The sequence below is a fragment of the Pundamilia nyererei genome, unplaced genomic scaffold (genome assembly GCF_000239375.1).
Source record: "Pundamilia nyererei isolate P.nyererei 1_Seehausen unplaced genomic scaffold, PunNye1.0 scaffold00126, whole genome shotgun sequence".
In the NCBI taxonomy this organism is placed as follows: Eukaryota; Metazoa; Chordata; class Actinopteri; order Cichliformes; family Cichlidae; genus Pundamilia; species Pundamilia nyererei.
The window spans coordinates 1,551,308-1,575,863 of record NW_005187527.1 but is presented as its reverse complement, the minus strand read 5'-3'; the positions used below and the strand labels follow the sequence as shown (position 1 = coordinate 1,575,863).

At 41.8% G+C, this 24,556-nt stretch overlaps 1 protein-coding gene across 6 annotated transcripts in view; it reads left to right on the top strand.

Moving 5' to 3' along the window:
• The window catches only part of mpdz (multiple PDZ domain crumbs cell polarity complex component), a 48,276-nt gene that overhangs the window by 5,995 nt on the left and 17,725 nt on the right, over window positions 1-24,556 (top strand). For 4 of the 6 annotated variants that reach the window (XM_013913334.1, XM_005743032.1, XM_013913335.1 and 1 more), the window contains exons 3-27: window positions 440-606; window positions 3,974-4,123; window positions 4,718-4,857; window positions 5,259-5,472; window positions 5,696-5,818; window positions 6,033-6,230; window positions 6,866-6,968; window positions 7,332-7,420; window positions 7,985-8,219; window positions 9,708-9,785; window positions 10,098-10,177; window positions 10,306-10,452; window positions 11,701-11,871; window positions 12,728-12,913; window positions 13,478-13,687; window positions 14,710-14,868; window positions 15,179-15,331; window positions 18,529-18,855; window positions 19,176-19,287; window positions 20,558-20,756; window positions 21,264-21,305; window positions 22,475-22,582; window positions 22,684-22,764; window positions 22,887-23,064; window positions 23,178-23,288. In XM_013913334.1, the coding sequence (XP_013768788.1) occupies window positions 440-606; window positions 3,974-4,123; window positions 4,718-4,857; window positions 5,259-5,472; window positions 5,696-5,818; window positions 6,033-6,230; window positions 6,866-6,968; window positions 7,332-7,420; window positions 7,985-8,219; window positions 9,708-9,785; window positions 10,098-10,177; window positions 10,306-10,452; window positions 11,701-11,871; window positions 12,728-12,913; window positions 13,478-13,687; window positions 14,710-14,868; window positions 15,179-15,331; window positions 18,529-18,855; window positions 19,176-19,287; window positions 20,558-20,756; window positions 21,264-21,305; window positions 22,475-22,582; window positions 22,684-22,764; window positions 22,887-23,064; window positions 23,178-23,288 (3,761 nt within the window). The remainder of the gene's footprint in view (window positions 1-439; window positions 607-3,973; window positions 4,124-4,717; window positions 4,858-5,258; window positions 5,473-5,695; window positions 5,819-6,032; window positions 6,231-6,865; window positions 6,969-7,331; window positions 7,421-7,984; window positions 8,220-9,707; window positions 9,786-10,097; window positions 10,178-10,305; window positions 10,453-11,700; window positions 11,872-12,727; window positions 12,914-13,477; window positions 13,688-14,709; window positions 14,869-15,178; window positions 15,332-18,528; window positions 18,856-19,175; window positions 19,288-20,557; window positions 20,757-21,263; window positions 21,306-22,474; window positions 22,583-22,683; window positions 22,765-22,886; window positions 23,065-23,177; window positions 23,289-24,556) is intronic. The other 2 variants (XM_013913336.1, XM_013913338.1) reach the window with 2 other exon arrangements.

Genomic DNA, 24,556 nt, shown 5'->3' with positions numbered 1-24,556 from the left:
CAAAAACAAGCAGTGCATTGAAAATTGAGTTTTTTTTCTTCTGTGCAAAAACTTGTGGCTACGTGATTTTGATATAGGCCTGTTGAGAGTCAACCGGCCTTAACTAAGCCTAGTTTGTGATATGTGACTGCGTATTTTTCCGTCTATACATTTACAAGTCATTGAGTTATTGTTAAACATAAATATGTTAAAGTCATGTTTCAAATGGTTGTGGAGGCTTTTTTAAAAAAAGAATCCTCTTAATAATTAAATCAGGATGCCTAAATGAATAAATGAGGTAATATCCAAACACTCTTCCCACCCTCGCTATCTTCACCCATGAACTGATGAAGTCTTTGTCCTCACCACCTCTCTCCACCTCTGTCAATCCCACACCTCCGGCTGCCTGCATCGTCGCCTTCACTTTGGCGCTGTCACTGAAACATGCGACGGTTTGCAGACACGCAGCGTGCCTTGCAGGCGGTGGAGCGACTCCAGGCCAAACTCAAGGAGCGGGGAGAAGTGCCCACTGAGGAGAAGCTCAGCCTGCTCAAGTCAGTGCTCCAGAGCCCCCTCTTCCATCAGATCCTGGCCTTGCAGAAGTCTGTCCAGCATCTCAGAGATCAGGTAAACCCCAAATCTTTTTGCTTAAAGGTTTTATATTCCCTCCAATTTGGCTCACATTTCTTATGCCATGTTTTTCTTAGACTGTGTGTCTTAAGGATAGAGATTATATGATGTCACAGATGGTTAAAAACACTTTCTACTTACTTTAAATGTAATATTTCTACATTAATATAACTTATCAATAGTTGTCTCAAAAGACACTGCGGGAGAGAGCCACAGATTCGTAAAACACCTAACAATTAAATGCAGAGTGGTTTATAAACACAGTGAGTGAAAAGAGGTGAATCAATAAGAACCATCCAGTGCATCATGGCCCAAAAACTAGGCCTGTGGTAGCTTAACTAAGGGTAATAATAAGAATGATGTATTTATAACACGCTGATCCCGGGTTCATTTAATCAGATTTCATAAACTACAAAAATGATGGGATAGCAGAGGATAGTAGATTGTTATTATAGAAGTTTATTTAAACAGATGCATTTGTGTCATTTGATATGAACTAAAACCTGCTGTTCATTTTTCATAGTACCATTGTAGTGGAGGAGTGCTTGAGCCAGGACCTTGTTCCTGGTGACATTTGATGTTGAGACATAACCTAGCCTTTAATGGGACCTGCCCAGACTTAATGTAAAACTGAAGGTATTATTTCAGCCACAGGCTCCTTGAATTCCCATTTTAATGGCTTCACACTGGCGACAGTTGTGGCAGGACTCATTTTGGATACTGCCGTTAGTTACATGTCGTACACTGTGTGCACTAAATGCCTTCTTGAGTGTTGAAGTTGTGTATGCAGTGGAAGTGATGCTGGAGTTATTGGTCTGACTGGTGCGTTTTGAGAATATTTGGCTTCTGACCACTGAAATTATGCTAGATTCTAATATTTAACACACATAAACTCCAGACAGCAACCATTTAAGGGATGGTCAGTGCCTTAAACACGTATTTATTGTAATTCTATGTTGAGTGTTTTCCGTCATCACGTCTCATCCTCCTCTGCCTCACTGTTTGGCGCACTTCCTATTTTATTTTGAAGGTTAGCTCCTCATGCGGCCTCCTGTGCTTTTACTTCCCTCCTTTGTTCTTTTCCCAATCTCATTAGCGTTTGATTGACTTCACCTTTTGCACCTTGACCAGCCTGCTGTTGTGGCTAAAGTGTCTGTTCTTACAGGTCAGCTATTGTCTATTTCTACATGTCTGTGGGACAATCTGAATTCGTTCACTCTGACCGGCCTGTAACAGTATTCAGTGAACCTGCAGTGGGATTTTGTCAGTGGTTTTTTCAGCATCATGACAAAAAAAAAAAAGGAATTTCTAAGATAAAACTGGAACTCCTGCTTTAGCTCTACCTCAGCTAGGCTGGAATGTTTCTGATATCCTTATTCAGGTTTTTATCTCTCCCTGCTTCCTTGGTGACCTCACTGATTCTACTTCTGGCTTATGTCAAGACATCCTCCCCTCACCCTTTCAATCCCCATTCCCAGTAGTGTTTGCCGCTATGGCCAAATTGCTGTCAGGGTCCACACAAGCCAGATATAATATGGGTACATGAGCAGAGATACTTTTTTCTGGCTGATTCTCCCCATTGAGAATTAAACATCTGAGTGGAAGGAAAGCGCTCTCAAGTCACAGAGGAAAGGGGCCAGGGTAAGCGTTTCAGAGAAAGAGACGAAAGTATGCGAGCTATGCACTGGGAGGAAGGGATGTTCGCTTTTTTACCCCTTGTGGAATTTAGATTTAAAAAGCCCCGTGGCATTTTTGTGCGCCAGCGATTTGACTTATTTCAAGTATAGGTACCTTCTTTTGTGTGTGTGTGTGTGTGTGTGTGCAGATTCCTCTGTTTTATAATAGAAAACTTAAGAAGCAGCCATTCAACTTAAAGTTCGTTCAAACCAAAGGATGGACCTTTTCTGTGTTATAACAATAGTAATATTTTTTGAGAAATGAATAGATAAAAAAGCAACAACTATAAGTGTGTTATGTTTCTTTGGGGCTTTCAGACCCAAGCTGTGTTTGTGTGGCCGTGTAAAGCAGAACCAATTTGGGGAGATGGTTTGTTTTTGTGTTTTGAGGCTGACACGCAAACACACACACACACAGTCACTGCCCATCTTCTGGCTCTGCTAGTTAGGCCTTGCTTAGCCCACGTCGCTATGGCGACAAGGCCCTACTCTCCAATGAGAAAGAGGCCGCTGCCACTGTGTGAAGTGGGGCAGAAACAATTTCTTAAATGTTCAAGAACCAAACTGGAACTTTAATCCTCTTAGCTGGGCCCCAGCTAACAAAGCTCATGCATGAGCACGGCAACTTAGCAGCATGCTACGCTAACTTAGCCGGGCCCACGGGGTTTTGTTTGCTGTGTGCGGCACTAATGCGTCCTGTCCAACGGAGTTTTGTTTCTGAGTGCTAATCTGGGACTGTATTTAAAGGAAGCGTGATGTACAGTACATGTTCTCGAAGCTCTGAAAGTCGCACAGTCCAACTTCCTAATGCAAATTTCACAAGTTCACAAGGACAGCTTTAGCCTGGCAGCGCCATATGCCAAATGGAGTGTTTATAGAATTATTGCCGTGCATTACGTCCGTCCTTTTGAATCCAATTCGGAAAGTCATAAACATTACACCCTTTGGCTAATGAAATCGGGAAAACACTGTTTTATGTAGTTGTCGCCTTCATGTAATTCATCTGTCACACAAGTAAAGTCATTGCAGTAATTAAGAGCCGAGCATATTAAAGCATCCAGATGGCCAGCGATGCTTCTCCCTGGCCCCGATAAAAATATTGTATTTGGAGCCTCATCACTGTTGGAACATCAGCTAAGAGCTATTATCTCCTGAAGGATTAGAGTGCCATAGATGCAGCTAATCATGGAGGGATAACAAACTGTCTGCCATCTCGGTGGTTTTTTTAGACACTCAGATCCAGAGTTTTGGTGTCTAAAATTTAATTTGCAAGATCTTTATGTTCAGAGTACAAATGAGGCATAATGGGCCTTTTTTTGTTTTGTCCCTTAAAACTTTTAATTGTCTTTGGTTGGATTAAAGCCAGCAACTGCTGCTGTGTACAGGATCGCTTTGGAGATTTTCTGAGCTGTTATGCCCCATTCAAACTGAAAGCCCAGCAGTTTTGGATTTGATTCAATAGCATTCATGTGTTTGAATGTGGACCTATTATGCTTTTCTTTATGTTTTGTTTATATACTACAGCACTGTATGCCAGCCAATCAGGCGAAAGATGGGTAAACTTTTATATATGTAGTGTTTCATGTTCACTTTAAAGGAATGTAGAAGGAAGATCCAAAATCCAGGAGTAAACATAGAAGTGTCAGGGAGGTATCTGTAGTTTTCACATTTCTGTTTTATCATTTCAGGGGAGTCTCCCTTTATCACGAGGGAGTGATCTCACAGCAGCCAAGCCCAATGGCAGCCATGTTTCCTGCTCAGACACCCCAGCTCCCACGCACGCCAATGGCAAGACGTCATCCGAAGAATTTGAACATATTATCCACTCCATGGCGCAGGTACAAACAGCTAGAAGGGAGGCAGTTATTGTAATGCGTGCTAACATTTTGTTAATTTATTGTCGGTTTAAGCTAGATGGCATATATTGACAAAGCGTGTGGAATCTGCATGTGGTCCCCGTGTCTGTGTGGGTACTCAGGCTCTCTCCCACGGTCCAAAGTGTCTCTCTGTGTGACTGCCCAGGGTGTACCTTGTGTTTCGCCCTACGACAGCTGGGATAGGCTTATGAATAGAATAGAACTGGATATGCAGAAGAAAAGGGATGCGCATAAGCTAAAATAATGCTATTGTGGCAAGTCTATTTTGAAACCCCAGTAGACTTTTTTTGTCAATCTTTTAACATTTTACTGATTTTTTACACAAAAATAGGCAAGATTGTTTTTTAATAAGTCCTATAACTCAAACCAAACATTCAAAGAGAGTCAAAAAAAGAAGAAAACTCCACACAGTGCTCCTCTCTCTTGAGGCACTTCAAATAGACTTCTAAAGGCTGCCTGTAGCTTTGATGCTTTAGTGAATCAGCACAAGGCCAATGTATATATATATATATATATATATATATATATAAAAAGGTTTGTGTGTGTATTACGCAGGGACGTTATGTGACGCATGTGGATCTGCAGAAGCCAGTGTCCGGAGGTCTTGGCTTCAGCGTGGTGGGCCTAAAGAGCGAGAACCGCGGAGAGCTCGGCATCTTCATCCAGGAAATTCAACCAGGAAGTGTCGCTCACTGGTATGCAGGAAAAACATGCTGCTATGCAGTCTTCCAGACATTCTTTCAGCATCTGGTTAATTGTTGATTTCTAATTTGAAATTTCTAGGACTTTGTTTCAGACAGTCAGGTGGGTGCGTTTACAGATTGTCTTGGGAGATTAGAGATACTTTTATACTTGCCAGGAAATACCAGAGTAAAGCTGTTGTGAGCTGTTGCAACACATGTTGCGTCACACCAATCCTAAAAGAGTGGAAGCTGCATTTTTCATGTTTCAGATATAAACACCCTTAAATGTATTCACCCAAAGACAAATTCAAAGTTACAGGTACAAAGATTAAAGCTATAATGTGGTATCTGGTGACTATAAGGGTTCTCATTCTGTGTCCTTGCCTCTGCTGCATGCTTCTTCCCCGTTACAGCGATGGGAAACTCAAAGAAGCCGACCAGATATTGGCCATTAATGGCCAGCCTCTGGACAAGACAGTGACCCACCAGCAGGCTATAGGCATCCTGCAGAGTGCTTCAGACAGGGTGCAGCTCACAGTGGCCAGAGGGCCAATACCTCAGCTGGCCAGTCCTGCAGTGTCCCGCACGCCCTCTGCTGCCAGCACATTATCAGCCAACTCCAGCGCGGTAATGAGTACACTGACACACCAGTGGGGCCTCTGCAAGGAGCGTGTTGTGATCTGACACAGTTTCCATGTGGGGACTTAAGAAACTACATGCACTTTGCTCTTTGCTCTGCAATCCCCATCCAGCACCACGACACAGAAAACAAACATACCCGTTAAGTGATGTACATTTTTCCTAATAAGACACTGGGTAACATTGTGTTTCACTTCTGTTACTGTCTCAGTGGCAACATGTGGAGACGATTGAGCTTGTCAACGATGGCACCGGTCTTGGCTTTGGTATTGTTGGAGGAAAAACCACCGGGGTTATAGTCAAAACTATACTTCCTGGAGGCATCGCTGATCAGGTGACTCTTTAGCTGTGTCTGTCACTTCTTTAGGACATGTCTTTTTTCATCGCTCACTGCCAATGACACTTTCAGTTTTCTAGACAGATGACTCCTGTCAGTTATGTGTAATGAGAATGTGCTAATTGCAGGAAAGCACAGAATTACCTGTCACTTAGGAGTGACAATGCCATAATGAGCGCAGAGTTAATATAGAAATCATTTCTTGCCACAGGATGGCCGCCTGCGCAGCGGGGACCACATCCTGAGAATCGGAGACACCGACCTGCTCGGCATGGGCAGCGACCAGGTGGCCCAGGTCCTGAGGCAGTGCGGGAACAGGGTGAAGCTGGTTGTTACCAGAGGTCCTTTGGAAGAGACTCCCTCTGCTTCTGTCATGCCTGTGGTGCTCCCCACTGTCAGCGAACAGCAGGTAAGGGCATCTGTTCCTCTGTAAACCCAAATACCTCTTTTTAAATTTTTTTTACATCACAGAGACGCGTGTCTCATTCAAATTGATTTTATGACTCGCACTATCCTCGCAATAAAGCGTTTTCTCGAGAACCCGTCATCCTGATGGTAATTGCCTGCCATGCAAGGCACACCATACACAGTTATATATATAAAAAACTTCACACATAAACTTCAGGTCCTTCATATCCAGTTTTATCTTTTCTTCCTGCTTGACAAGCCAGTACAAATGCAATTAAAGAAAATTGCAGGTTGCATCACCTGTGACTCACACTTTGCTTTACGTTCCCAGAAAAAGAAGGAAAAAAAAAAGCTCAGAGCCTCCTACAAACAGCAATTTCATGGCCATTTTCAGCACTCGCTTCTATTTTGACTTGATTGAATTATTAGTGACTTACAATGTGAATGACAAACATCATATCCCTGTGATCACACACAGTCTTATTTTTGGCTGACAGGTACTGAGCGCTCATTAATCAAAGTTAAACAATGTATTTTGATGTGCCGCAATTTTCCTTTCTTCTGTTCTAAAGTAAAACATCGCTTTCATTTGGTTTCTGCTGTGATGCTGACTCATTTCTCTGCGTCTACACGCAGGGCTACGAGGAAGAGGATGCTGAGGCATTTGATGTGAGCCTTACTAAGAACACCCAAGGACTCGGGATCACTATTGCTGGTTATGTTGGAGATAAGAATTCAGGTGAAAAACTGATTTTTTAAAAAATAATATGGAGATTTTATATTTCTATTATATATGCCAGTTTTTAAATTGTGTTGATAGGCCACGTAAAACCAGAGTAGAAACCAGGTAGAAACAGGAGCAGTGATACGCCTGCTGCTGTCAGGCCTGCAGGTATCAGGCTGTGACGTTCTCCTTTATAGTGGAGTGGTACAAATAATTTGTGTGGCATCTTATTGAATGCAGAACACCTGATCGTTCTGTAAATAGTTTGAAATTTCTGATTATATTCAGGGAAAAGTGCCCTCCGTTTATTGAAACACAAATTGAAACACATTTAATGTCTTCACCCATTTATGTGTCTCAACTGTTCTGATTCCTCAGAGCCCTCTGGTATCTTTGTTAAGAGCATAACAAAAGACAGCACTGTAGACCAAGATGGCCGTATTCACATTGGAGACCAGATTATAGCAGTAAGTACACTAATTATGCTCTTTTGGTTACGGCTGGCTTCTGTTTTCAGCAGAACGAGATCAAACATGCAGCAAATGTTTCATATTATCATTGATTGTGATCAAATTTACACATTTAGGCAATGGAGGGAAATTATGAGATGCATGAATTTGAATAATTCCCAATTATGCTTTTTATTTGTTCTTCTTGCGACTCTGAATATAAAAGAGTTTTGAAACAGGACACTGAGCAGTTAAGTCTGTAATTTCATTACTGTAGGTCATTAACAGTCAAGCCATGAGTGGATGTTTTTACATGTTTTCTTGAAGAAGTTCTGACTTAGTTGTGTGCTGGTGTGTGAGGATGGACATGCTTTGGGTGTTCACCTGCCCTGAATGACTTAAATGAATGAAGTCGTGGATTAGACGACACTCAGGTGCAGAAATCAGTCTTTAGTTAATGCCATTGCAGTTCATCTCTTTCCAGCAAGAACATAGATGGCGCTTCAGCACACTCATATTGTGCAAGCAAGCCGTTCTGCCTCTCCTTTAATCCACCGGCTCACGAGAGATCGCCCTCTGCAGGTCGACGGCGTGAACATCCAGGAATACACCAATCAACAGGCAGTTGAAGTGCTGAGACACACGGGCCAGACGGTCCACCTTAAGCTGATCCGGCGGGGCTTCAGGCCCGATGAGATCCCCCCTGTCACAGCCCCCGTTGTCACCGTCCTCCCCCCTTCCACCACCATCCCCACAACCACCACCGTCATGAAGGAGCTGGAGCTGGAGAGAAAGAAAGCTGAGGAGGCTGCCGAAGGTAGGATGGATTAAGTGAGAGAAATTTAATGAGGATAGAAATGCTTGCTTCTCATCATCCTGTCAAAAAAGGTGTCATTTGATGTGTAAATTTGGCTCAGACAGGAGTTTCATGATGCAGTGAGGAGTCATTTCCATGTGACTCCAAAAGGAAATTTCAGACACTTTTATGGTGTTGTAAACAGATGCAAACAGAACTTACTCCTGCCACACACAAATGTTGTTGGCTGGAGTTATGGCCTAAAACAACATCATATGCATAGAGTGAGGAAGCTGAAGCCTGAACACAGGATCATTCAGTTGCAGAGAAATCGACTTTTTCATATTGTGAGTAACCATTTTACACCAATTCCTAATATTGAAAAATAATTGCTTATTGCAGGTTAAAAGGTTCCTCCTCATAATAGCAGCAGAATTACTCCCACGTTACAGCCCCGTCGCTCCTAATTAGAGGTTGAAATATGCTAATTAACGCTGCTGACAAATGCCAAGAGGACAAAAACTAGTTTCTCAGATATGGCAATATAGTTAAGTGCTTTTTAAGCACTACCCTTCGTAGCAGTCAGACTGGCTAGAAATTTAACAGCCGTCTTTGTACGGAATCCAAAACTTAGCATCATGTTGGTTGAGAGTTGAAGTAGATCAACTTTCAGAATAGTAAAATAGTGCACAATGCATAACATCCCAACCAAGGAGAAACCTGCATTTATCTTCGTTCTTGGGTGTTTTTCTAATACCTTTGCATTTATGTAATATTGGCATTAAATAAGAAGAAACTTATTTAATGCCAGGACCTCTGGGCTGTTGCAGAAGAAAGACAAGCAACTTGCACAAATTGTTTAGTGTCGGCAGTAATAGATGGAGACTGAAAGTGATTATTTTTAGCACTAGGAAGTTGAAACATGAAGAGAACCAGAAAACCAACAGCTATGAGAGAGACTAAAGGGAAGAAGGGTAGAGTAGTTTTTGGCTGCTTTGAAAACTCTGAGTATAGGAGAAACAGGAGTGTGTGTGTGTATGTGCACAGTGTGCTTTTTGCTCAATCATTAAATGAATGAAACAACAGAAAGAAATCGAACCATTAACTTAAACTGTTGTCACATCCTTCCATAACAATCTGCTGAGTCGTATTTGTATGCTGGCACTTAAAAGACTTTAATATAAAATTCACTTCATGGCAAGTATTCATTTCATGGGTGACCAGTTCTGTGCCTTGCGGAACCCCAAAGACAAAAATGAGTCCCAGGCTCATTAAACGTGTATTAAAAGTCCTGGTATTTTTATGGATTAGCAAACATTAGCAAAGGCGCTTTATGTGTTTTTGATATAAAGGGAAAAGAGAGAAGGTCCTTCAAAGCAAGAGTGATTAGGCACTAACAGATTCTGTGTCAGTGTTGAGGGTTTTTTGTGCTGTGCGTGTGCTGCTGGTGGAAGGTCGATGGCTCCTTTGTGCGTCTCACTGTCCGTTGTGTGTTTACCGTCTCCACAGATGAAAAGCAGCTCCACACAAAGAGTGAAGGATCTGATGTCAGCCCTGCCACGGATCAGCTAACAGAAGACAAACATGGTAGGAGGCTGAGATGCTTTTTCCGTGTGCTTTAGCAGAGATATTGGGCCCAAATCTGACAGATAAGGGCTTCTATTGACAGGACCGCACCGACTAGCAGCACACAATGTGAGGACATGCTGAGACGGCTGCTGTTGCTAGGTTCAGACATTTAAATGGTAGCAGATAAGGGTTTATTTGATCTTCCACGACACATTTTCAAGTACTTTGCTTATACTTGGAAGTTTATGGTGCAGTGCCACCTGTGAATGGCTTATGACAACACCGTCTTCATTTTTGTGTGTTATTGCATAACATATTGTGTTTTTGAAGAACCGAGCTTAACACCTTTTGAAGAGGAGGAGTTAATGAAGAAGTGGCAGGAAATTCTGGGCCCAAGTAATGAAGTTGTGGTAAGTTTACTGTTTAGCTTCATAGCAGATATTGTAAAAAATAACAGTGACCTGGGTCATCAAAAAAAAGGGTCTGAATCATTGACAGACTTCACATAAAGAGATGTGATTTACTGTTACCCTGGCAGGTGGCTCAGGTGGAGAAGTTTACCGAGAACAGCGGTCTGGGCATCAGTCTAGAAGCCAACAGCGGACATCATTACATCCGATCTGTCCTTCCTGAGGGACCGGTCGGTCGCTGTGGCAAGCTGTTCAGTGGAGATGAGCTTCTTGAGGTATAATACTCGAAAATTACATTTGTTATTAGTATTTACAGAAGGTTGGTTGGTTGGTTGGTTCATGGAGCTCAGTTTTAGTGCAGTACATATTGTCATACAGCAACTCTGGAAGTACTTACATTGATTATAATGGTCTTTGTGGTGTTTCCTTTGTAGTTATAACACAGTGCCTGACAACTGCTGTATATGCCAATAAGGCATGTATGGGCTTCACTTATTAGGAATGATTCCTACCTAAAAATTCACCAACAGAGGATAAGCTTCTGATACAACTTCACCTACTTCAAGGATTCTTGGGGAAGAGGGTGAAGTCTGAGGAGGTTACGCTCCATATATTTCCCCAAATATAGTTCCCCCAAAGAAAGTAATAAAAATCACTCCACATAGAGCTGAAAGCTGGATTAATCAGTGGTGTATCAGCTGTTTAAGTATGTTTCCAAATGAGTTATTTGGAGTTATGGTAAATAAATTCCTTTTTTTACATTTGTTTTTGCTACTTTTGGGTCTTTGTTTTGTATTCATGGCTTGCTTTTTAGCTGTTCCGCTTTATTCTCACCACTCTCATTTCCATCTCTGGCAGGAGGCCGTTTCAGTACAAAGGTCTAAAAACCTCCTGTTTTCTGCAAGAGTGGCGCCAACCTGCAGATTAATGCTAATGTTGCTATGTTGCTCCCTTTCTGCTGGGCAACTGTTGCCACAATAACTTAAGTCAGTGGTTTGCAAACTGTGCAGCGTAGTAGGCTACTGGGAAAATATGGGGTGAATCAATGTTAAATGAATCTGATTTAGCTGGAGAAAATAAACAGGGATTTGCTACTGCAGCTGTGTTAAGCTTTTTTAAAATGAACTGGATTCTTTCGCATGGTTAATGATCCCTTCTCTCTTTTTGAGGAGGGTTGAGGTGCCAAAATAAGTTTGAGAACTGCAAACGTAGGTTGAAAAGGTGTCAGTACTGAGTTTACAACTTTTTCCACTTCCCACACATAAATAAAATAAATAAGTAAATAAATAAATATAAGAAGTGCTTCTTGGGATTACTAAAATTATTCTTTGGCATTTTGCCTTTTTTTTTTTTTAGGAGGAATAGTAAGGAAATGTCCACAAAGATCTGCAGCAGAGATCCGTTTAGCTAAGGCTCAGCTGCTGAGAGGCACTTTATCCCACGTGACATGTACTGTAACCACTTGGTACTGATTTTAAATTCATATTATAAATAGTTTTAAGTTTTAACCTTTCCTTTCTTAGGTCAATGGCATTTCCTTGATTGGTGAGAGCCACAAAGAAGTAGTGAGAATCTTGAAGGAGCTTCCGCTCCACGTGTACGTGACATGCTGCAGGCCGGCCCCCGACCTTCAGCCTGAGGTGGATGCTGAGCAGAGAGAATCAGAGGCTTTGTCCACAACATCGAAATTGAAGGTACTTGCACTCATGATGCTGCAGTCCGTTTAATACTTGCTTGTTTTGAACACGAAAAACATCCAAGTAAAAGGGTGCAAACTTGCAGTCTGCACTTACAGGACACTTTATTAGGTACACCTAGCTAGTACTGGGTTGGACCTCCTTTTGCCTGCAGAGCTGCTTTATTTCTTCATGGCACAGATTCAACAAGGTTCTGATGCTCTGTTTGAACTTCAGCACATCCTGTTGACCATGTCCACATACCTAAATGCATTGAGTTTCTGCCATGTGATTGGCTGGTTAGATATCTGTGTTAACACTCAGATAATCAGTTGTCCGGTGTATATTACTAAGAAAGTACTGTTGCAGACGATGCATATGCAGGCCTCTTTTTGAAAGCATTACCACATCATAGAATATGTTTTCCTGCCTGTGCATATAAAGCAATTTGAGAATGATGCTCTTTAAGTCTTCCTTCTCTGTTCTAACCCATCAACCATTATTAGCTTGCTGTCAATTGCTCTATCGGGTTTCCACACTGCCAGCCATGATGGATTAAGACTTAGTGATAAGCAGGGAAGGCTGAGCGTTTATTAAGACCAATTCTAGCAATACCTCAGCAGTAGCCAGCAACATTTGCTAGAGATATGAGACATCAAAAGCAGCTTTCCTTTGGGTAAGGGGGTTTTCATCTCTCTCGCCTTATCTGTGATAATGTACTAAGGCCCGAGCATCCCAAAGATATTTCCCTTTCATCTGCTGCCAGAAACCTGAGCCAGAAACAGAACTAGAGGGGAGCAGCCTATGGGTTGAGAGTCAAAGCGACGAAGGCATGGGGTTACATAGTGATTTTGGGTTTTTCCTTTCTGTGCAGAATCAAATAGACCTCAGCGGTGTAGTGGTTGCTGAACACTCAGAGGTGAATACAATAGCGGCGACACAGGGCAACGTGAGCGAGGAGGCGATAGGATCCCCTTTGGCTATGTGGGAGTTGGAGATCCAGAATATCGAGCTCGAAAAAGGAGAAGGGGGATTGGGATTCAGCATTTTGGATTACCAGGTGGGATTATGTTCTAGGGTTTAATGGAAATGTAACAAATATCAATATTCAGGTAACAGATCCTTTTTTAACATGTTTAGATGATGAGTTATACTTTTCTTTAGTTTTTTAAACGTGTCTACATTGTGCGTATTTCTGTATTATAGGATATTTAAACGTGGCCATATTCACAATATGGGCTACTTTTATTAGATGGAAAAAGCTCGGTGGTGTGTGTGTGTCTGAGTGTGTATTCATATCTTTGTGGAGGCCAAAAATTGGAAGTTTATTTGTGGGGACCAGGATTATGGTCGCCTCAAGTTTGAAGGCATTTTTGAGACTCAAAATGTGGTTTCAGTGACAATATGGTTAGTTTAGGCTAAGGGTTAGGCATTCATTTTTCATGGTTAGGGTTGGGGTAAGGGGCTAGAGAAAGCATTATGTCAATTAGATGTCCCCACAAGATATGAATACCCCACGTGTGTGTGTGGGAGTGGTTAAGAAAATGACCTGAATTCGGTGTGATCTCCATATGAGGCTGTGATAATTTACTCATTGACTTGTGCTGGCTTAACATCACCACAGGACCCACTGGACCCGGCCAAAACGGTGATTGTGATTCGCTCTCTGGTTCCCAATGGTGTCGCAGAGAAGGATGGCAGGCTGTTGCCAGGAGACCGACTCATGTACGTTAACAACAGCAACCTGGAGAACGCTAGCCTGGAGGATGCCGTCCAGGCCCTTAAGGGGGCCAAGCTCGGCAAGGTCCAGATCGGAGTCGCCAAACCACTGCCTGTAAGAACTGTTATTAGAAAGCATTTGGTTTTCCCCCCTCTACTTTAAATCACTTTGAAAATCAAAGTTCAAACGTGGTTTGCGTGATTGTAGTATTAAGTGTACGTGTACCTGTCAGAGTTACTGAGATTTACTCTGTGCTTGTGTGAATTTTCTGCAGTATTTGTCAGGGATCTGTCCCTCTACGTATGCAGGGTTTTAAATCCAGCAGTCCATATATCACACAAGTTAGTCTCCAGTCATGACAGCTCAGCTTACAAGGGCTTGAATTTTTCATGCAGGAAACAGTGTGGAGGTAGGCTGCATGGTTTAGCATTCCACCCACTGTTCTTTCAGGGGAGGTGACCAGCCTAAAATGCCCTGGACCCTTTGTTTTATATTATTATGTTATCGAATTCTCCAGTAGCACATCCCCTCTTGTACATTTAAACATACAAGGGCACCTGTCAAGATATTAGGTCCGTCCAACGGCATATTCATTGCTCCAGGCAGCTGTGCTCCTTGTACAGGATGTTTCTCTCCCTGCAAAAACAGCTTGAATTCTTTCAGCTGTAGAGCCGCAGTTCTCTTGTATTGAATCTGCCGTTGGATTACTCAGCGAGACCTCTGGGCTGCCAGGGTTAGCTGGATTACAGAGCTGCTGGAAGCCTCTGTGGAGTTATCCTGCTCTGCTGCAGGACGTGGAATGGACTTCTGAGAAGTATTTTGTTGTGTTGCCTCTCAAAATTGAGTCTTACTAGTGTAATCCTGCAATATGCCATCTTGGTTTTCATACATTTCTAGGGTGCACGCTACTCACAGTAAATTGCAAAAGTTCTTTTGCTTTCCATAGAATGCATGTAAAAAACATGAAATTCAGAACGTCGAGATGATTGAACTCTATAGTTAAATAACAGCATCCTCAAAAATGTAACATCGCTTTCCATCTTCATTCCATGTTAATTTATTTGCTCTAGGTTTTGGTTAATGTAGTGTAATTCCATAAAGCCGGGGACACTGAAAGAATTTCTCCACTTTCTTAGGGAATATGTGGATATTCCCACTCTCCACACCCATATGGTGAGCAGGAAATAACTTCATCACCCACCATCCAATCATTTGACTTCAACAGTATTTTGGTTGAAGAAGGAGAGGAAGAAGGACTGACTGAGGGCATCCTTTACCGAGCAGAGCCTGCATTGGTTAGTTAGCTTCTGGGAAAACTGAAAAAAATCAATCAATCAATCACAGCTCATGAAAAGGGAAACACAACTTATACTTTTGCTTCCTTCTCATAATTTTGAAGCGTACCATGCTTGTAATCATGCAACAGTTAGCCTATATGAATGGTATTCTAATAAATACACGCAGTCGATTGAGGGTTTTATTGTTAAGGCTTCATTAGCTGTAGCTACATCAATTCTGATTGACTTGCATTACATTCCTACAATAGCATGATTAGTGATTCTTCCTAAGTGTCCCAGCTATTTGTATTTTGATCCATTACGGCAGATTGATGCCAGTGATGCAGACCTGCCTGATGAAAAGATGTTAGGTCATTCTTACTCCGGGATCGAGGACGACACTTTCCAAGCTTCCATGATCGCTCTCCATGGTAGCACCTGTAGCACAGACCTGGATTACCTACACTCATCCACACCTAAGGTAAGGACCTTTATTTATAAAATGTAACTGAAATGAGAAGCACAGCTTGATATTGTTTTCCTCATTTCATTAAATGTTACCGCACCATCTCGTGCCCTTTGTCACAATGAGCTTTACAGCATGTAGTCATTATTCTTTGGGGTTTTTTGCTATGGAGGGCCAAAATGTCATGAGACATGTTTTCTGTTCTTTGTTAGGGCAGTAACTACATTACTGAACTCGGTGTTATATCCACAGCCCCAAGAACTGAAACTCTCCAAATGGATATTAAATTATAAGGAAAATAACCCCGCAAAAAAAGAGTAAGGAGCAGACAAACTATTTTCCTAAGGGTATCTGTGTGTTTCCAGTTTTCCCAAAGGCCACAGCCGACCTTATTTGTAGGGCCTCGCTGCGTAATTTATCGTATAATAGGGCGGCCCAGAGGGACGAACGTGGGGCAGGACGACTCGTGGCAATTTATAGTACTGGGGGATTTCACAAAATACATTTCAGCTGTTTGTACCAAGCCCGACAGCTCAGCCTCAGCGTGATCATGTGCTCCAGAGGGAAGCAACAAGTCTCTTGATAAATTTACATCAGTGACCGTAAGAAATGCACGAGCTTTTCCGGACTGTGAGGCTGGATGTTTTTTTTAACCTTTCACTCCGTGCCTGTTTCCTGAACAACAATGTAAAGTTCACCGCATTGTAACTCGCCTCAAGAATGTCTCTGCCTTTAAGTTAGTGAGTTCTCTGTTTACCTGACTATCAGCTTGTTCGTTTGGATGGGGAATGATTTGTAACTTTAATTAGAAAATTGGGACATTCTGCATTCATGTTCTTCAGCATATATCTTATCTCTTTGGCACGTGTTGGTTACAAGTAACGCGTTACTGTAATCTGATTACTTTTTTCAAGTAACGAGTAAAGTAAGGGATTACTATTACTATAATTAGATTACAGTTACTTTCCCGTAGGAACGCTGCGTTACTGCGTTACTAAAACCGTGATTTTTTGCGAGAATGTCTCACGACAGTGACGTAAGCGAGTGCGCCGTTAGTGACAACAGCTGTGTACAGATCAACAATGGATCACATATCGATTGTGGGAGAGAGTATGAGCGTGCAGCGTTTAAAGCGTGGAAGTACTGACCTTACTTTGAGTTTGATTCCATAAAAAGTGACAAAAACATTAGCGTCCATCGTGTGTGGGAAGAGAACTTCTTTTTACAGCGAAAAAAACCCCTAAACTTCCAAGCAAGCACTGAGTGCGCAACGACGTAATGGGAAACTCACAGAGAAACTCGCGGATTCTTCCACTGACCGCGGCACACCTGCACCAGGATAAACCTCCGCCTACCGCAGTCCTGCTTTACGGGTGAAAATAGAGCAACAGGACCGCTGAGTCTTTGACTTTATTTATTTTCTGCTGTGTTTTACTTGCATCTATTTGAAAGACTGAGTGTAAACACAAAAAATATTTTATTTTATGTGCTGGAATGTGCAGAAAATAGCTTTAAATGTTAAACTAATTTATTCAAGTCAGAGAATGTTGCATATAATTAAATTTTTGCTTGATGCATAAAGTTAAAAGATTAAAACTAATAAAACAAGTTAAAAAAATAGACTTTTCCATTTGATTACATTTTGTATGATGGATTATGTAGAAAAAGTAGAATTGGGCTGAAAGATCTATCGCTTTATCACCTCTTCAGGTTGTAAATCGTGTTTTTAAAAAGTAACTAAGTAATTAATTACTTTTGAAAATAAGTAATCAGTAAAGTAATGGGATTACTTTTTTGGGGAAGTGATCAGTAATTACTTTTTTCAAGTAACTTGACCAACACTGTTAACGACATCAGGTGAACTAGAGGGGCAACAATGAGACAACCTCCACAACAGGAATGCTTTTGCATTTAATTAGGGTCAGTGTCACAAGAGCTAGCATGAGGCAATACCTGGACCCTACAGAGGTTGCACAGGTAGTTCAACTCATCCAGGGTGGCACATCAATATGTGCCACTGTCTCCCAGCACAGAGCATGGAGTAGATTTCAGGAGACAGGTAGTTTCTCTAGGAGAGAATTGATACCATTGATTGCTCCCCATGCTTGCCCGACCTAAATCAAAAGAACACCTCTGGGACATTATGTTTCTGCCCATCCAGCAGAAACATAATGGTTGCAGGTTGCATCTCAGGAGCTTGTCCAGGAGCTCAGTGATGCCCTGGTCCAGACCTGGAACCATCCATCGTCTCATTTGGAGCCATACAAGCACATGAGGATCATACAAACGTCTGAGTACCATTTGGAGTTGGAGTGCAATGAAATTTCAGCCAAATGGACTCGCCTGCCGCATCATTATTTGACGTTGATTTTCAGAGTCTCTTTGATTTCTTCCCTCTGTAGTTGATCATTTTCATTTCCATCAAACGAGGTGGAATCCTTTCATCCCTAACACATTATCCAGTCCAAATCAGTGTAGCTATCCAGCAGGTTTCCCCACATAGATCTCATGTGTTTTCAAAGTGTTCCTGTGCATTTTTTGAGCAGTATATTTATAAATTTGAAACAGTTTGGTCCTGTCTATTCTGACTGAGGTGTGTATATAGTGATTCTTACTGAACTATTAGTTTGTAGTACTGCTTTGCATGCCAAAAAATGACTTATTTAATATTTTGTACATCCATGAGGGGGTTCTGACCTCAAGCTTTGAAACAACTGGTGTAATAAATGACCCCTAATAATAACAACAGTTTACTCCCTAACTTTGGAAGCTGCCTTTAGTAAAACCATCTCACTTTCCTCCATTTGTCAAAGCCCAGTTCAGTGCTGTCTTATTTCAAATTACACTTCATATTTCCTGTTTTAAGTACATATCTATATACTGAGACTCTCATGTTTTATATATTTGCACATTTGCATTTTTTTAAACTTCTGTTCAGACTCCCAGAAGGATTTTTTGCTGAGAACCATTACTATTCAGCCTGGTTCTAATAAAGTCTTAAACGCTGTTATAATAAAACTGCATAATGCACTCGGCTCTCAAGATCTTCAGTAATTTATGCCACTTTCTACTGGCCTCCGATGGCTTTTCTGTGGCTCATTACAAGGAGGGCACGGCAGCGATGGAGGGAGATGAATTGTCCCTGTTGGGCAGTTGTCTAACTAACAGAGTGGGAATGTTCACTCAATCTGCTCTACTTTGTTTTACTCCAGCTTACAGCCCGACTGAACTTGCTGGAGGAGCATCCCTGCTTTGCAGACAACAGTCAAGTCTTCTCTCCGGAGGAGTCGGCCTCTTACGTTCCTCCGAGTCTGACCAGCCACATCCCGGCTTTTAATGCTATTCTGAGCAGCTCCGACCAGTACCTGGGACAGCTCCCGAGCAAAGAAGACCCAGAGGACGGCACAAATTCATACAGCCCGTTTGCTGAAATTGGGAGCAGATCGAATGTGCTGGAGGAACCTGTGGAGAGCCTTAACTATCAGAAGGAGCCTGCTATCTCTTTCGGAGAGATTGTAGACATAAGAGTTTTGATGAAGGTAAGAATTTAACAAGTCTAAATTTTCGCTCGCGATAAGATCAGGAGATAAGATTAGAATGGATATTCTATGCTGTGCACATGTGACAAGGTGCGTTATAACAGCGAGGAAATAATCCTCCATCATTTCTTTTTTAAAGTCTCTCCACTCAGAGGCTGCCTTCAAACGCGAGATAAAAAAGGTTCTAAGCTGATTTGTTTAAAATGATTTTCACAGTCAAATCGCTGCCTTTTTCTCCAGAGACCCTGCTTTGTTTTGGAATCCGGCCTTATATATTTATTTACTGTCATGACTAAGTGTGCTGAATTATCACCTTAAAGGACGAGGAGGCTTGTGCGAAAGAATCTGCAGAAGACGGAGACAAAGCAACGTTGACCTCAGGGAGCAATTTTGAAAGGACTATCACAGTCGTCAAGGGCAACTCCAGCCTGGGTTTGTGCTCATTTCTTTACAATCTTTAATTTGTTCTTTTTATTTGTTTTCTTCTCATTTTCCACAGAAGTGTTAATGAGGTTTCAGGATTGAAAGGTGCATTTGGCCTTTACTTTTATCTCCTGTTTTCTAAATCCAGTTTTACGGAAAAATGATAGAAGCAATTTTTGACTGTTTTCCACTCAGAAAGTCTAATCCCATCGCCATACTCATTATTTGCATTTCAAAACCTGCCCAAGGGGCTGCTACTGGCTCCAAGAATATTAAGTATGAACTTCTAAAACAAATAGGTGTTATGAAGTTACAGTTTAAAATCTTCAATTCCTCAATGAAAATCGTCTCATTTTGCTCGTTTGTGCTCTTTCAAGGTTTTTATTGGGTGGAGAATATTCGGCATATTTTGCTCTCAATTTGCAGCTTACTTAGACCGAATTCATTCTTAAATAGAGCACACTAATCGTATTTTTAAACAGTTTGTAAATGAACTCTCACACATCAAGCTGTTGCAAAAGGGAGTTTAAAATGTAGTCGAAGGCTTTAGCCGGAGTGTCTCCCATCTGGATAAAAAGAATGATGGACAGTATGTGCAGATGAAGACGAGCCTCCAGAGATATTATGTCACACTCCATTGAGACAGATGTGAAAATTAAATTTATCAACATGTTGACAGTTTCTAGAATGAATGGATTTTCTTGTAGAAGAGAATCAAAAATATAGTCTAACTGTGTTCCTGAGGTAACTAAATGTTGGGATATTTTCTCTCGCTGATGTTTTACAGAGCCAAGAGTAGGCACAGTATAAAAACACAAAGTGTAAAAATGGCTCAGAGTGTGCTAAGAAAATATCCCCACACCATTAAACCACAAAAAAGGCCGATACAAGGCAACATGCATCCATGCTTTCGTGTTCTTTATACTAAACTGTGACCCTACCGTCCGAATGAGACTCCTTGGTGAGCTGGCGTGAACTGTAGCCTCCGTTTCCTTTTGTTAGCTAACAGGAGTGGCAGCTAATGGTGTGGTCTTCTGCCTCAAGGTCCGATGTGCTGTTGGTCTTGGTTATGATGAGTGGTAGTTTGAGTTACTGTTGCCTTTAGCTCAAAGCCATCTGGCCATTCTCCTCTGACCTCTGACATCAACAAGGCGTTTTCTTTGGATATTTTCTCTTGTTAAAGCTAGTTGTGTGGGAAAATCCCAGCAGATCAACAGTTTCTGAAATACTCAAGTCACTTAAATCACTTAAATCAAACAGTTGCTCATCTTCTTCAAAGGGATGACAGTGAGCGCCTTGAAAGATGGTTTGGGGATGTTGATCCGCAGCATAATCCACGGAGGATCCATTAGCCGGGATGGACGTCTCGGGGTTGGCGATCTCATCCTGGCTATCAACGGAGAGCCCACTGCCAACCTGACCAACGCCCAGGCCCGCGCCATGCTCAGGAGGCACTCTCTCATTGGGCCAGATATGGGGTAAAGGCTATAATCTATATACACGTTTATGCGAAACAATAGCATGCATTATGATTTCAATGAGACCGTTATTGTGGCCAAAAATAACAGATTGCGGTTTGCAGTAATTCATTTGACTTAAATGTGAAGCTTATGCCTGTATCATTTTAAATTCAAGCGGTTAGTTTTCATTTAGCCCATATGCACATAATTAGTAATGTCTGGCATTACCGAGTGCATGAAATGATTATTAGCTCCTCTCAGCTATTTCTCTGTAAGCCGCGTGGTAGAGTCCGTTTAAATGAGCCTATAAATGCAGAATACAGCAGGCTCAGTAGTTACTGGCAGATTATTTTTTTTAAAGAAATGAGCACTACTAAAGTTACACTGTTGGCCTGAAACCCTGCCCTGTGAAGGACTTTCCTTACAGGTAAATCGAATGTTGTATTTGACAAGTTCTGCTTGCTGAACTAAACTTGGCAGTTTGTTAGCTTCGGTGCATAAAAAAGCCAACTCTTCACATTCTAGATCTGCTTGTGCACCCGAGGACGATCTGTGCCCATTTTATGTGTGAGTATGACTAACTTCCATGCTGGTGGTCTTTCTGCAACAACAACAACAACAACAACAACAACAAACTGTCTTTCTTTCCATCTGCTGCCGACCTTCATTACAGTCTATTAGAGTTTTATCCAGACAGTTACTTACAGCAGAGTGCCAAAGCAACAGCAACAGCGAAATATGACTATAGCTGCTAAAGATGCTGTTTTTAATGTCTGTCAGATACACCGAGTAGCATTTAAATAATAATACTGTGAAGCTGCGCACCAGCTTTAACAAATGTTTAAATTTTTATTCCCGTGACAACAGATCTGGATAAATCTTGATTGACTACCACTTTTTTTTAGCACCTAACCTGCTGTACGTCTTCTTCTTTCTTCCATTGTGGCTAACATGTTTCAAGACACCATAACGCACTGTTTTTCCTGTTTTCCCCTCCACTCATCATTCCTTTATAAGCTCTGCCACGTCTCTCACCGCCTGTTGTGATGTTCTTAATGAACTGACTCATCCGTTTCATTATTTCATTCATTTTCCTCTGTCTGCATGCCATGTATTTAAAAAAAAAAACACACACAAATCAAAATCAACCCATCTGCTGAAGATCTGTTAGCTTCACTCAGATGTGCTAATGCACCCCCGAGAATCAGCCTCACTCTGAATTGTTGTGAAACGTCAGTTTGTCAGCTTTCTTTTGTTTCATTTCCTAAAGGGAGTTTGTTTGTGTTAATAATAGAGCCATCAAATTTGTTGCACGTCGGTCACACAGTAGGTGATGCAGGACTTCGAAAGCGTCTCAACCTCGTCACAGGGAAGTTTTTTGCAAATAGACTGAGGTCAGTTTTGCTGCAGTCTCGTTCGTGAAGTAAAATCTGATGCAGGGACAACGGCTTCTAAATGTAAATGAGCAGGTTTAAAAGTAGCTGTTTTGTTTAATGAAAAGGTGGCGGCGGGGGGTAGCTGTAAGGATTTGGTTCCAGTTTGCACTTGACTGCGTGTTCTCCTCTATTTTTGGTAAATTACTTTGTGCTTTTGCAATGAATGGGGGCATAATTGCCAATAACGGTGAGTAATAGGGTTTATAAATATGGAGGCCAGGTTGTTGTGTAGTTTGTGAATATCCACTCATTCATGTGTGTGTGTGCTTATGTTTATGTGTGTGGTGGGGGGGGGTTCAGCATTACGTATGTCCCAGCTGAGTATCTGGAGGAGTACAAGGCCAGCCTGGAGCAGCCTAAAGACGACGTCTTCACTGACGCAGCTCCAGTGGCAGCTCCAGCGCTGAAGTACGTCCCCCTGCCACAGTGACACTTGTTATGCAATTTGCAGGCAAACCTAAAGGTGAACAGACAAATGTTTATAAGCGGAGCCTCTTTTCTATTTTTAGAGAAATTCCCAACCTCCCCGAGCGCGAAGACGGAGAAGGAGAGGAAAGTGCATCTTATAACATCTGGAACCAACCGAGGAAGTGTGTGAACACAGACACATACACATGTGTACCTGACCTTTTGATTCAATTTTGTACACGTATCAAATGTCACAAGGTTTAAAGTGAAAACTCTTGCAATCCCTTATTGGTACCTTCCTCAGAGTGGAGCTTTTCCGAGAGCCGGGCAAGTCCCTGGGGATCAGTATCGTCGGTGGCCGAGGGATGGGCAGCCGGCTGAGCTCTGGAGAGGTGATGCGGGGCATTTTTATCAAGCACATCCTGGAGGACAGTCCTGCTGGACAGAACGGGACTCTGAAGACTGGGGATCGAATTGTAGAGGTAAAGGGACTTTTTGTGTCACAGAACAATCGATGTAATTTATTCGTTTGGACTAAAGTGCTCAAATGTTTGAAATAAATGGCTAGAATTTTTTTTTTTTATGCTTCCTTCAGGTGGACGGAGTAAACCTAAGAGATGCTAGTCATGAGGAGGCAGTGGAGGCCATACGGAGGGCAGGGAACCCTGTCTCCTTCCTGGTCCAGAGTATTATCCAGAGGCCCAGGGTAAGTCTGTATATTAGCGTCTGCTTCCCAGTAACTACCTCGTAATGTAAAGGTCACAATATCCTCACTCTGCAGCTTCTTTTTTGTTACCTCGTGTAAAACTTTTGTGTTTCGGCACGGCCGTTTAGGGCACTTTCAAAAAGCTAACAGGTACCGTATACGACCCCTTTATTGTCCTGGGTTGTCTGTACGTTGAAAGTAAATGTGAACTCTTTTATGGAGCGACAGCAAACCCTGCCTGGCATATTAAATGTATTAGCGTGTTTTAACCTTTAAGAGCAGCGCTGAAACAGTGTATCAACAACACCGTTTGTTGCTTGAAAGTGCCCTCAGGCCTTTAAAGCATGACTAAATCGTTTCCTGCTGAGGCTGCTACTGGCGTGGCTCCAGTGTCAGATCTCCCTGCTTTCATCACCTTTCACACATTAGGAGATAGTCCCTCATGCTTTCCTAAACATTCTGGTTACTCATTAAGCATACAACAAACCATAATCTTATGTAAAACAGGGGAAGGACACGAGGAGGGCAAGAATGATATTAAAGCTGCTATGATCAGTGTTTTTGGAACAATGGCATAAGGGCCATTGACCGAACCTGACTTTGCGGTTCCCCTGAGCTCTGCGTGGATTTGTAGCATCATTTGATTTATTCTTTTGGTTTTCCAAACAGTAACTGTAGTATTTTGGGTAAGAGGTTCTCGGCCTTGTTGTCTTATTATTTTTGATATGTTTTTTAGCAGTTAGCTCGACAGTACTAAAGTTATTATCTAAAAAGTTAACACTGTTTAGAATAAACCTTTTAGCTTTTAGTTGCTAAAAGCTAGCTAACTGTCATGGTTGTTAGCTAAAGAAATACTGAAATACAGTGTGCACTTGATACTAGCATGAGCTAGGCTAACAAAAACATTAGCAGGCTAATTTAGTAGCCTGCTAATATTTAATTGTTTAATGTTTAATTAGTGGCTGATTGTAACTTCAAAACAATACAATAAAAAAGAGACACGTAATTAGTTACCTTTTAACTATATGTCTTATTTGGTCAAAGTTACAGTACTGTGCAAAAGTCTTGAGCTTTTTTTATTAAAGACTTAAAAAACTGACCTTCTGAATCTTCAGACTTTTTTTACGTGTTAAGCGACTTAACTTTGACCTATGAATCATTCAAATTAACTCATTCACTGCCATTGACGTCTATAGCCGTCAATGGCAGTGAATGAGTCAATGGGTTTAACTCATTCACTGCCAATGGCTGGCAGTGAATGAGTTAAA